Raw genomic sequence first — 12,399 nt, 5'->3', positions numbered from 1 at the left:
GGTTTCAGAAAGGCCACAACTTTAGCATGCCTCCAGATAGTTGGTATCTTTAGTGTTTTGAGGCAAGTGTTGTATAGGGCTTAATAGCCATTCTTTATTCCTGGGTCCAAAATGTTTAATTTGTTCATTACAGATATCATCAAGGCCTGCAGATTTTCTAGGTTTTAATAGATTTATTGCAGTGTTGAGTTCAGTGATCATGAAATCTGAGTTAATCATATTTTATTCCTCACTTGGGGTTCTAAATATATTATTTTTGGGGTACTTTTTAGGGAATTTTCCATTCAGCAGCAGCTGGATGAGCAATTTGATTAGCAGTTACCTGTGGATGCTCATATGGCTTAGTGGCATATATTTGTGATGAAGTAAATTGCTAGCCACATTAATTTTAGATACATATTAAGTCAATCAAATAAATTTTCAAAAACAAAGTAATTGGTACAATATTTTTCATATGATTCCCATTCATGAAAGATTTTTGAGCTAGATTAATACCGTGAATAGGCTACGGATTTTCTTTATGAAAAAAAAAAGGGCACTAAGGAAACATACAAAATTTTATATGTTCTATGGAAGTAATTCCATTAAGGGTTGTATTATCTAGAACAAGAAGGTAGGATATATGGATATTACTGAGTCATTTTCCAAGCAAAAGCATGGGTAATGCATCCCAAAATATGTTTTATATATATATGAATAATATATTCACTCACCACCATTTCTGTATCCATTTTCATATTTCCTTTCCTTCTGCATTTTTTAAGCAACAGTAACTGAAAAAGAAATAATTATTGTTAAAAATTTTATTTTTGAATAACTGATATTTTTCATAAAGTATGTAATATTTATCATTTTCAACATTTACAGGTTGATACAATAAATGACAAAGCTGACTATAAAGCTGTTTGTTCGGCAATGAGAATCCTTGGATTTTCAGATGTGCAGTCAGAAACCCTTTGGAAGATTGTTGCTGCAATTTTACACTTGGTAAGCATTAATAATCAGTGTCCCCTCACTAAGTTAGATTTCTTGGGGAAAATACTTAGACATGATTGATCTGAGCTTCTATGAATGATTGAACTCATTCATGAGTTACTTGAATGAATTTAGTTAGTATTTTTTTTAATATGTTTTGCATAAATATGCAAAGATTACTTTCAGTTGTAATAAAATTCATGAAATAATCCAAGAAATACAGCAAAGGTTTTAGTAATAGGGTCCCATTAAACATTAGAATGCTTCACTCGAAGCATACATGCTATATATTTATATAAAAAAAGCACACCATGTTAGGATTAACTCTGAAAGGAAGTAGATCATTATTTTATATAATTTGGTCCTTTGCATGCTGGATATTTCACTTAAATTTTCAAAGAGGTGGTGTGGTTGGTGCTAATGACATATATATATATATATATTTATTAAAAGAAAATATAATACTGCAGTGCTGCACCCAGGGGGGAGGAGGAGGAAAGGGGTCCTGTTCTTCCAAAAAAAGAGAAAGGAAAAAATCACTAGAAAATTTTCCAAAAATCTTTTCCTAATTAAAATTAATTTTTTTATTTATGTTGTGCCGTGTCTTCTATTTCTGTACTACTTATGAATTAGCAGTCACATAAGGTGGGACTACCCTATAGCTTTTGGGAATCACGGCTGCTGTGAACGCATGACGAACGAGGTAGTGCTCAGGTGGACCAAGCGCTACTTCGTTTGTCTGAGCTGGGCCAGAGGAGATCACAGGTTTCATGTATATAGGCGATCACTGTAGATGCTCAGTCATAGGTCGTATGTAATGCATAGTGTCTATTCTCAACTCCCCCCCCCCCAAGATTAAATCCTGAGTGCGCCACTATAATTCTGTATTTCATTTCACCTTCAATTAATTATATTAATTCTTATTTTCCATACATAAAAATATTGCCTTTATGGTGAAAAAGGTAGATTTGAATATTAATGTTTTTTGTCCTTAAAAAAGGCATAGTTTTTTCCTTTGAAGATGCCACAACATAATTTTTTATTTGGTATTTTATGACAAAATATTATTAGTGCTGCTCTGTATATTTTTCATCTGTAGCATGCAAGGCTGTCAAAAAAAAAAAAAAAAAAAAAAAAAAAAATATATATATATATATATATATATATATATAAATTCATTACCAGCAAACTCATCCTTATTTAATGAACTGTTTAAGAATAGGCACATTTCAAAAATCATTTGAACATTAGGTGGTATTGTACATTACTTTGAAACTGTGGTTATTTGTTTTTTAAAAAAAAAAATTACTGGAGGAATTAGGCAACAATTCAAAAGAAGATTTTGGAGTGTATGTGTGTGTGTATCACCACTCATCTTAAGGGAATGTTCCAGGTAATTGGCAGTAGCATTGGCATGCCTGTTTAATAAAAGGCTTATAACAGCACAGGTTCCAAGGGAGTGGAAGGAGGGTAAAATTGTTCCACTGCGTAAAGATGGTCATAAAGCTGTAACTTCAAATTATAGGCCAGTCTCTATATCTGGATGGAGTTGTGGTGAAGGTACTGGAGAGATTGGTGAGAAGTAGGATACAGAAATGGGTTGATAACAGCAGTATTCTCTGTGGTTGTCAACATGGGTTGTTAAAGGATAATCATGTAAAACATGATTACCCTGTAAAAGGTGACAATAATTTGGACAGGAGAGATGCAGTGATGTACTTGGATTTTGCAAAAGCTTTTAATAGACTGCCACATGACAAGCTATTAAATAAATTGAAACAGATGGGATTGAATAACAGACTTCTGAATTGGATCAGTGACTGGCTGTCAAATAGGTATCAGAAAGTTGTATATGAGGTGCAGTATACCAGAGGACGGTCACTAGTGTTCTGCAGGGGTCAGTTTTGTGACCATTGTTGTTCAATTTGCATATTAATGATATTGGAATGGATTTAACTAGTAATATACAGCTGTTTGCAGATACAAAATTGGGGAGAGCAATGCAGACCCAAGTAGATGTTATGGCCTTACTGGAGTGTTGGTAAGCAACAATGGGAAGCAAAGTATACACGTCGTCGGGAAACTTTAAAGGAGGTAGAGGAAATGAGGGATCTTGGAGTAGTAGTAGTGGACAAGGACTCGAAATTCAGGAGCCACATTGCACAAATTGTGAAGACTTCACATTGGTTAATGGCAATGAAGCAGAGGACCCTGACATGTAGAAAGAGAGAGGTTATGATACCATATAAGGCCTTGATCAGGCCTCATATGGATTATTATGCACCGATTTGGTCGCCAGGTTTTCATGATGATGAGGATGTTAGAAAGGGTCCAGAGATGATTCATGAAGGTGGTCAATGGTTTTTGCAATGTAGAGTATGAGGGACAGATTGAGAGAATGTAAATTGCAAAGCCTTGTGAATAGAGGAGGGAGGGGGATATCATTGAGGCATATAGCTAGTCAGGGGTTGTTATCAGGTTCACATGGAAGAGCGTGAGTAGGACAAGAGGCCATTGCTGGAAACCGTATAAGGAGGGTGTGAGCAGAGGAGTGAGGAGAAGGTTCTTTGTATGGAGAATGCAATGCATTGCCTGAATCTGTTGGGAATGTAGACACATTGAATCAGTTCAAGACACGGTTGGATGAGAATTGTATGCAATAGTATGTACCACCCATGATGAGTCTCTGACTCTGTGGAGGTCAGATTGTTAATAATAATAATACTGTGCAGTTTGAAAGTTGCCATATTTCTTGTTTTTCCTTTGAAATTATATAAAACTTGAAATTTGTTGTGTGCTTTTAAGGACAAACAGTTCCCAATGTTTGGCCTTAGAAGAATATGTGTAAATTTTCTTCTTTTTTCTTTTTTTTTTCAAATAAGTTTCAAATATCTTTTATCCATGTAATGATATTTATTCAGTTCCCTGTGTGTGTGTGTGTGTGTGTGTGTGTGTGTGTGTGTGTGTGTGTGTGTGTGTGTGTGTGTGTGTGTGTGTGTGTGTGTTCAAAAGAAAACTGCATTGATTTTCTTTATTTAGAGTAGAAGAAGTACATCTCCAAATCATCATTATGCTTTTCAAGGATTTAGGCTTAGAGTGGCTTGTTCTGGCTTAAGGAGTCATCGTTGAATCTCTTTAGAGGATGTCCTAGTTTTCTTTTTCCTAATGATTTGTAATTTAACACTTATTTTGGTAATCTTTCTGTTTTCATTCTTTCAATGTGTTTCACCCATTTATGTTTATATTTTTTAATTTATTTCTATTACTGATTCCTGGTTTAATTCTTTCATAATTTCTTCATTTCTTTTGTGATTGAATAGAGTATATTTTGCAGTTTTTCTCATAAACTATTTCAGTTGTTATTAATCTTCATTTGTCTTTTGTTTTATTGTCCAGATTTCATTTCTATACAATAGGACTGGTAGGGCTAATGTATTGTACACTTTTAGTCTGGTTTGTTTTTGTACTAGGTTTGGTTTAAATACAGAGTTAATTACACCTGTTATTTTAAAATATTTTGTTTATATCTTTTTCAATTTCATATGTAATTATACATCCTAGGTAGTTAAATGAATTCACCTGTTCTAAAATCTTGTTATCTATTATTATTTTTGTTCTTACTGGATCTTGTACTTTATCGTTTTTGATTTTTCTGTTGAATTATCATCCCATAATCTTTGGCCATCTCATTTAAATTTTATTATTATTATTATCTGACACCTCCAGGGAGTCCTAAGACTCATCGAAGGAGGACACCTACTCTACATCTCTCTGTCTCCACCACTCAACCTCATCCACAAACCACCTCATCTACACCAATGCCATCTACTGTCCACCATCACCACTATTATTTTCACAGACAATCACAAGCATCCACACCCACGGCGGTATTTGAACCTGCAGCCTTTTGGCTGGAGATCGGATACGCTAACCACTCAGCCAACCAGGCCAGCCAGACCAGAAATTTAAAATATCTTTCTGTAAGTTATCCGCAGAATTTGTAATTATTATTTCATCATGTCATCAGCAAAAAGGAAAGTGTTTAAGTTCACAGTAGGAGAAAGTTTAATACCTTGATGGAAATTTTTATTTCATTTTATTATTATTTTATTTAGATAAATATTAAAAAGAGTTGGTGAAAGGGGGCATCCCTGTCCTTGGTTTATCTCTTTCGTATATGATAGCTCATGATTTAATCTTATTTGTATTTGATTATTTTCATATATACTTAAGATAGCTTTTAGAATATTATTTGGTATTTGTCTTTCTTTTAATATGTTAAATAAAATACTTCCTTTAACTTTATCAAATGTTTTTTCAAAGTTAATAAATGTAATATGTGTTTCTGAATTGTATTCTCTTCTTTTCTCTATCATTAATTTTAGGCAAAAGACCTGGTCTGTACGTGATTTCGAAGTACAAAATGGACTTTCTAAATGCATTTTGTACTTCTAAAATAAAGCTTTCAGAATATTTTATTAGTTATTTAAAATTCTGCTATATATTTTGTAACAAGAATTTAGAATACTTATACCTCTATAATTTTTTTTAGGGTCATCTCTACTACCTTTTTTAAAGATAGGGATCACTATTGCTTTTTTCCATTCTTTTGGTGGGTTACTTGTTGAATATAGATTTTATTTAAAAACAATAAAGAGTCTTTCTTTGAACCTTATTCGTGCATATTTATATAATTCTGAACCTAACTTATCTTCTTCAGGTGATTTTCTATTTCTTGTTTCTTTCAGGCTGATTTCTAATTCTTCTTTAGTTATTTCCTTTTAATTTTCATTAAATGTTTGCCATTTATCTTTTTTAAAATATTTATCTGTCCACAATTCTGTATAGAAATTCTTCTCATTTCAATTCAGTGTTTAATATTATGCTTTCTTTAGTATCTATACTTAAATGTTTCAAAATCTTATATACATTGGGTCTTATTTTATATAAATCATATTCTAAATTAGAAACAAATTTGTTCCATGATTTGTTCCATCTCTCTCTCTTTTTCTGACTTTTAGACTGTCTTTTAGCTTCTCTAATTCTATTTATATTCTATTTCATCATCTAATTTTTTACTGCTTAATCATTTATGATATGCGTCTTTTTTCATTTTGATTATTATTTCTTTGATTGTATTGTCCTATATCTTCAGTTTTTTCTTTTTATTGAATTTTTTTGGTCTTTCCTAAGCTTTCATTTGCTGCTGTATTTAGTATCGTTTTTATATTAATCCATTCTATTTCTGTTTCTTCATTTCATTTTATTTAAATATTGGTCAATTCTTTGTTCATATAGCCACTGTATGTTTGTGTCATTTAATAATCAAGTTTTATAAATAAATGTTTTAAAATTTTTTTCTGTTCTTATTGGTAATTTAGGTGGTAATCTTAATTTTATTTTAATGAGGAAGTGATCACTACTTATTTCATATCCTCTGTGAACACTAACATCTAAAGAACTTTGATGTCATTTCATTTAAGATAAAGTAATCTAATATTGATTTCCATCCTCTTGCTGTCCAAGCATATTTATGTGTGTCTTTATGTTTATAGTCCGACCACATAAGCGAGATCTGTCGTTGGAAGACTGCCAAGAAGAGTCAATTCATGTTGAAGGGGAAAAAGAAATAAGGCGATGTACAAATTGTCACCAACACGCGAAATCACGTGTTTTATACGTAAAATTTTCCAACTGTTATACAAGCTAAATAGTTACCACTTTAAAAACTACAATGATCATAAAAGAGAAGTTAATTTTCCGACCTGTAGTAATAAACACTCATCCCACAATATGGATTGATTACCATATTATCAGAATTGATTCTCCTTCTTTTGAGTGCGCAGAATTGTCGAAGAGTCTTGTATCTGTGGGCGTACTATAGAAAGAATTCATTATTTTAAGGTTATTATAAACTCAAAGTCAATCAATTTTTTACCATTCTGTTTAAAGTATGTTCTCCATATATTCCTATATTATTATTAATTTTCACGTTTCCAATTCTTGCATTTAAGTCTCCTGCTAATATTACATAATTATTTTTATTTATTTTATTATATATATTTTAAGTAAGTAACTTGAAGTGTTAGAGAGGTGTATTTTTCTTAAGTGAACTCTCGGTCAGTGTGTAAAGTATTTGTTAAAATAAAGAGCTAAAAGGCTTCATTTCGGTAATGCAAAATTATATAAATCAAGTGGATATTAAATCCAGCATTATTTCAGAGCCGAATACAGAAACTATAAAAGTTTCGTACGAAATTTGACCAGAGAGTTTACAGGAATACAATTTTTTAAAATAATTTTGTATTTAATATCCACTTGATTTACATAATTTTGTAATTCATTATAAAATTTCAATATTATCCTCTTTATCATATATATCTTTTCAATATTATCCTTTTTTGAAATAATGCTGTATTTAATATCCACTTGATTTATATAATTTTGTAATTGATTATAAAATTTCAATATTATCCTCTTCTCTTCCTTCTTCTGGAGCATATAAACCAGTTAAATAATCTCTATCTATTTTTATTCTACCTTCTATTATTCATTCATTCCATAATTTATGATATTTTAACTGTTTGAAAGGGAATTATGAATCCAAATCATAACACACCTGCTTGTGCTCTTTGGTCTCTGTCAACTCCTATATATTACATTAAATTTTTCACTTCTCATGATTCCTTTTAGTTTCTTTTTTGTTTCAGTGATTACTGCTATTTGGAAATTTCTTTCATTTAATATTTGATCTAATTCTATTTTTTTATACATTATTTCTCTTATGTTCCAGTTTGCTATATGTATTATATTTTGTCGTTTACATTTTTGTTTTACCCTTTCCATTTCCAGGGTCGTTTTCCATAGATTCATTTTGATTACCTTTCTCTGTCGGCTTAAAAGTAGATTAATGTTCTCCTTGTGAGGTTACTAGCCTGGCAATGGATAGTTCAGTCATAATACTGAACTACCCTATTCCTCCTAGTTCAGCTAGGAGGAATAGGGTATTTGAAGGAGTAAGAGTAGATTTTAGAAGGGACATAGATATGGGCCAGAAATGGAAAGACCCTATAGCCCTCGAGTTCTCTAATAGCATAAGGATCATAAAATAAGAAGAGTTGGCTGATAAGGCCTTATAGGAAAGATTAAAGTGAGTGGATCTTCCTCAAAGTAGAGGAAGAAAAGGATATCCAGCTATGGGACCATGGGAGTGCCACATCCCTTACAACAGGGCCATAAGGGGAAATCCAGATGATTGGCCCTGTTGATCCACGAGTCCTTATTCAATATATTTGGACCACTCCGCCATATCTGATGGGCTCCCCTATCTACCACCCAGGGAACGTGTTCTCTAGAAGTTACAGGGTACTATCTCCAAATCACGATAAAAAAAAAGTGATGAAAATGGCATTTTTAGAGTTTTTTTTTTGTTTCATAAACAAATTATGGTGCATGCAATGTCTGAACTTAATTGTGTTTTTGTCATAGTTAATCAAGTAGATTAATCTTCTAGCTGATGATCCTCTATGCTCTATCAACAAGCTAAAAGCCAATGGAGATTATTGACCACCTATTGAAAATGAGAAGAAAGAATACATCCACCAGACACACTAAAAAGTCTCAAGCAGCAGCTCAATATCTTATAGAATAGAAATGTCTTGGTTTGTTTTCATCTTTCCAATTAATTAGCAAACATTCTAAAAAAAATTTTCACATTGTAAACAATGTCAGAATAAACATTTTATTCTGACATTGTTTTTGTAGAACATTGTATTTTTGTAAAAATTAATTTCTCCCAATTACCAGAAAACAGTATATAATTTTGCAATTTATAATAATCAGAAAATATATATAATTTCTAAGAATCACAAATTAGTTTATCTGATAACATTAGTGAAAAAAAAAAAAAACCAGTCATTCAAAAAAAAATGCAGCTATGTTACAATAGAGATTGGCTTTTTTCCCTTCAATATTGTTGCAGTCTGTGGGTTTGAATTCCACCATAGGCATGGATGTTCATGTTTTACTAATTCTTTACGAAAAAGGCATCCACTACCCTATCACTTGTCAGGACTATTGTAAGAATATATGTCACCTCAAGGCAAGCAATATTTTCCTTCTCCTATATTCAAGAAAATATGTAAAATTAAAAATAAAAGTGATGTTTTTATGGTCGAGATACAGTTTTGCTAGTTTTGACCACCCTCCAAACTTGTTTGTTTCTGGACATTACCTTAGTTGCTTTGTGGATTACAATATCCCTGAAGTTTGTCTTCGAGCAGATTTTGCTCCCAAAATCTTATGGGATACAGGAATAGGAAAAACTGACTAATCTCCAACTACTTGATTGTTAGCACCTTGTTGATGTGAACAGGTGTTTTTGTGCTCTGCAGATTTTGCTTTAAAGTCCAGTGAAATATTATCAATTTAATTAAATAACCTTCATGTAGTTTATTATTTTAATGGTATAATAGAACACAGAAACTAAGTAAATAATTAATTTATTAACTTGATGCTGATATTTTGCTGGTGTTATAACCAGCATCTTCAGAGCACAAAAACACTGTTTGTCACAATACGCGAGACTAAAACAACATGGTGTACTTAAACAAAATTGTAGCAGCACCACAAAGACTAGAGTCCTGATTTTGGCGCCCTCTATCTGAAAAAAAAAAAAAAAAAAAAGCTATCATATATTATTAGAGTCCTAGAAACGTGCTAGTTTTTTCTTAATATGAGTGTCTCCCAGATCTTCGGCACGTTAATACAGCCATATATGTTGAGATTTGGAGTGTGTTTTAGGGCTTCTGTCGCCTCTAAGAACAATCTCTCTGATTTATACGGGTTTCTGTGTAGTACTTTTGTGTTTTTCCAGTTGATCCTGTGTGCAGGGGTATCCAGAGCATGGTCTGCTAGGCCCGACTTCCCATAATGATAATTCCGGACGTATCTTTTATGTTCGCTGATGCGGATGTTCACAGTTCTTCCTGTTTGACCATAGTAGGCTTGATTGCATGAGCAGGGTACTTGGTAGACTCCTGGATGTGATAAAGGAGGAATGCTATCCTTGGGTGAGCGGATGAGGGTGGCTAATTTGCTACATGGTCTGAATGTAGTGCGTAGTTTATGTTTATTGAGAATTCTTGAGATCTTTTCGGATGTGCCTTTAATGTAAGGGATGGTGACTGTTTTGTTGTGGTTCTCTGTGGTGGATGGTGAGAGAGGTTTCTTAGGAGTGTTTAGTATTTTGTTTATTTTATGTGGATTGTAGCCGTTGGCCAAGAAGGTGTGGCGTAAGTGAGTCAGTTCAGCAGTCAGAGCCTTGTCGTTGGAACAGATTGCTCTAGCTCTATGGGTTAGCGTTTTTAATATGCCATATTGTTGAGAAGGATGATGGTGTGATTGTTTGTGTAAGCATCTGCCTGTATGTGTGGGTTTTCTAAAAACTGAAAATGATAAGGAACCATCTGGGAGACGTGTGATGAGTGTATCCAGGAAGGGCAGACAGTTGTTGGTTTCTAGTTCCATAGTGAAGTGGATTTTTGGATGTTGGCTATTTAAATGTGCTAAGAATGTTTTCAATGTCTCAGGGCCATGTGGCCAAATAGCAAGCACATCATCAACATAGCGTAGCCAAAGTGTTGGTTTGAGAGTGGCTGTATTGATTGCTTGTTTTTCCAGGTGTTCTATGTAAAAGTTGGCTAGGGGGGGGGAAAGGGGAGAGCCCATGGTTGTCCCATCAATTTGTTTGTATATTTTCCCTTTCCATGCGAAATATCCTGCATGTATTGTGAATTTGAATAGTTCAAATATATCAGGGGGGAAGTGTGACTTCAGTAGATTGAGGGTTTCTATTAGTGGTACATTTGTGAATAGTGAAGTGATGTCAAAGCTTACTATTAAGTCTGAGCTTTTTAGGGTAAGGTGTTGTAAGATGCTTTTTAGATGTGCTGAATTTTTGACAAAGGAGGGAGAATTGTTTGTGAGAGTGGCTAGTAGCTTAGCTAAATGTCTAGCCAGTTTGTATGTGGGACTATTTATACTGTCCACAATTGGGCGTAGCGGTGTGCCTTGTTTGTGAAGTCAACAATCAAACCATCATCCTTCTCAACAATATGGCATATTAAAAACGCTAACCCATAGAGCTAGAGCAATCTGTTCCAACGACAAGGCTCTGACTGCTGAACTGACTCACTTACGCCACACCATCTTGGCCAACGGCTATAATCCACATAAAATAAACAAAATACTAAACACTCCTAAGAAACCCCTCCCACCATCCACCACAGAGAACCACAACAAATCAGTCACCATCCCTTACATTAAAGGCACATCCGAAAAGATCTCAAGAATTCTCAATAAACATAAACTACGCACTACATTCAGACCATGTAGCAAATTAGCCACCCTCATCCGCTCACCCAAGGACAGCATTCCTCCTTTATCACATCCAGGAGTCTACCAAGTACCCTGCTCATGCAATCAAGCCTACTACGGTCAAACAGGAAGAACTGTGAACATCCGCATCAGCGAACATAAAAGATACGTCCGGAATTATCATTATGGGAAGTCGGGCCTAGCAGACCATGCACTGGATACCCCTGCACACAGGATCAACTGGAAAAACACAAAAGTACTACACAGAAACTCGTATAAATCAGAGAGATTGTTCTTAGAGGCGACAGAAGCCCTAAAACACTCCAAATCTCAACAAATATGGCTGTATTAACTTGCCGAAGATCTGGGAGACAGTCATGTTAAGAAAAAACTAGCACGTTTCTAGGACTCTAGTAATATAGCTTTTTTTTTTTTTTTTTTTTTCAGATAGAGGGCGCCAAAATCAGGACTCTAGTCTTTGTGTTGCTGCTACAATTTTGTTTAAGTACACCATGTTGTTTTAGTCTCGCGTATTGTGACAAACAGTGTTTTTGTGCTCTGAAGATGCTGGTTATAACACCAGCGAAATATCAGCATCAAGTTAATAAATTAATTATTTACTTAGTTTCTGTGTTCTATTATACCGTTAAAATAATAAACAACATGTTCGACGAACACATAAGTCTGTCCACACGTTTAAATAACCTTCATTTTGTTCTTATATCATCATTTAATGCCATTTAATATTAAGAAATAATTGATAATGTCCAAAACTGTCTAGATATGCCCAACCCTATCCAGTTAAGGTTGGGAAATGTTGCAATAGAGGGATAGCCTGTATAGTTTATTCACTATCAGTGATGACCTTGGTTGGAAAGGTCTGGGTTCAAATCCTGTCTGGGATTCAAGAAACCTTTATCAGGCCTTTTCAGCTGAAGGTGAGTTAGCTAGTCTTGGAAGTTTTTTTTACATCCTGCAAAACAGACAAACGTTAGTAACACACACACACACACACACACACACACACACACACACACACACACACAC

At 33.8% G+C, this 12,399-nt stretch overlaps 1 protein-coding gene across 2 annotated transcripts in view; it reads left to right on the top strand.

The window, feature by feature from the left end:
* LOC150105454 (unconventional myosin-Id-like) overlaps positions 1–12,399 on the top strand; it is a 435,962-nt gene that overhangs the window by 177,666 nt on the left and 245,897 nt on the right. For both annotated transcript variants that reach the window (XM_090394828.1, XM_090394829.1), the window contains one exon: positions 868–987. In XM_090394828.1, the coding sequence (XP_090250954.1) occupies positions 868–987 (120 nt within the window). The remainder of the gene's footprint in view (positions 1–867; positions 988–12,399) is intronic.

Source organism: Typopeltis vanoorti, chromosome 6 (assembly GCF_054136105.1).
Source record: "Typopeltis vanoorti isolate ZY-2024b chromosome 6, IOZ_Tvanoo_1.0, whole genome shotgun sequence".
Taxonomy (NCBI): Eukaryota; Metazoa; Arthropoda; class Arachnida; order Uropygi; family Thelyphonidae; genus Typopeltis; species Typopeltis vanoorti.
This window is presented reverse-complemented; position numbering and strand designations above follow the sequence as displayed.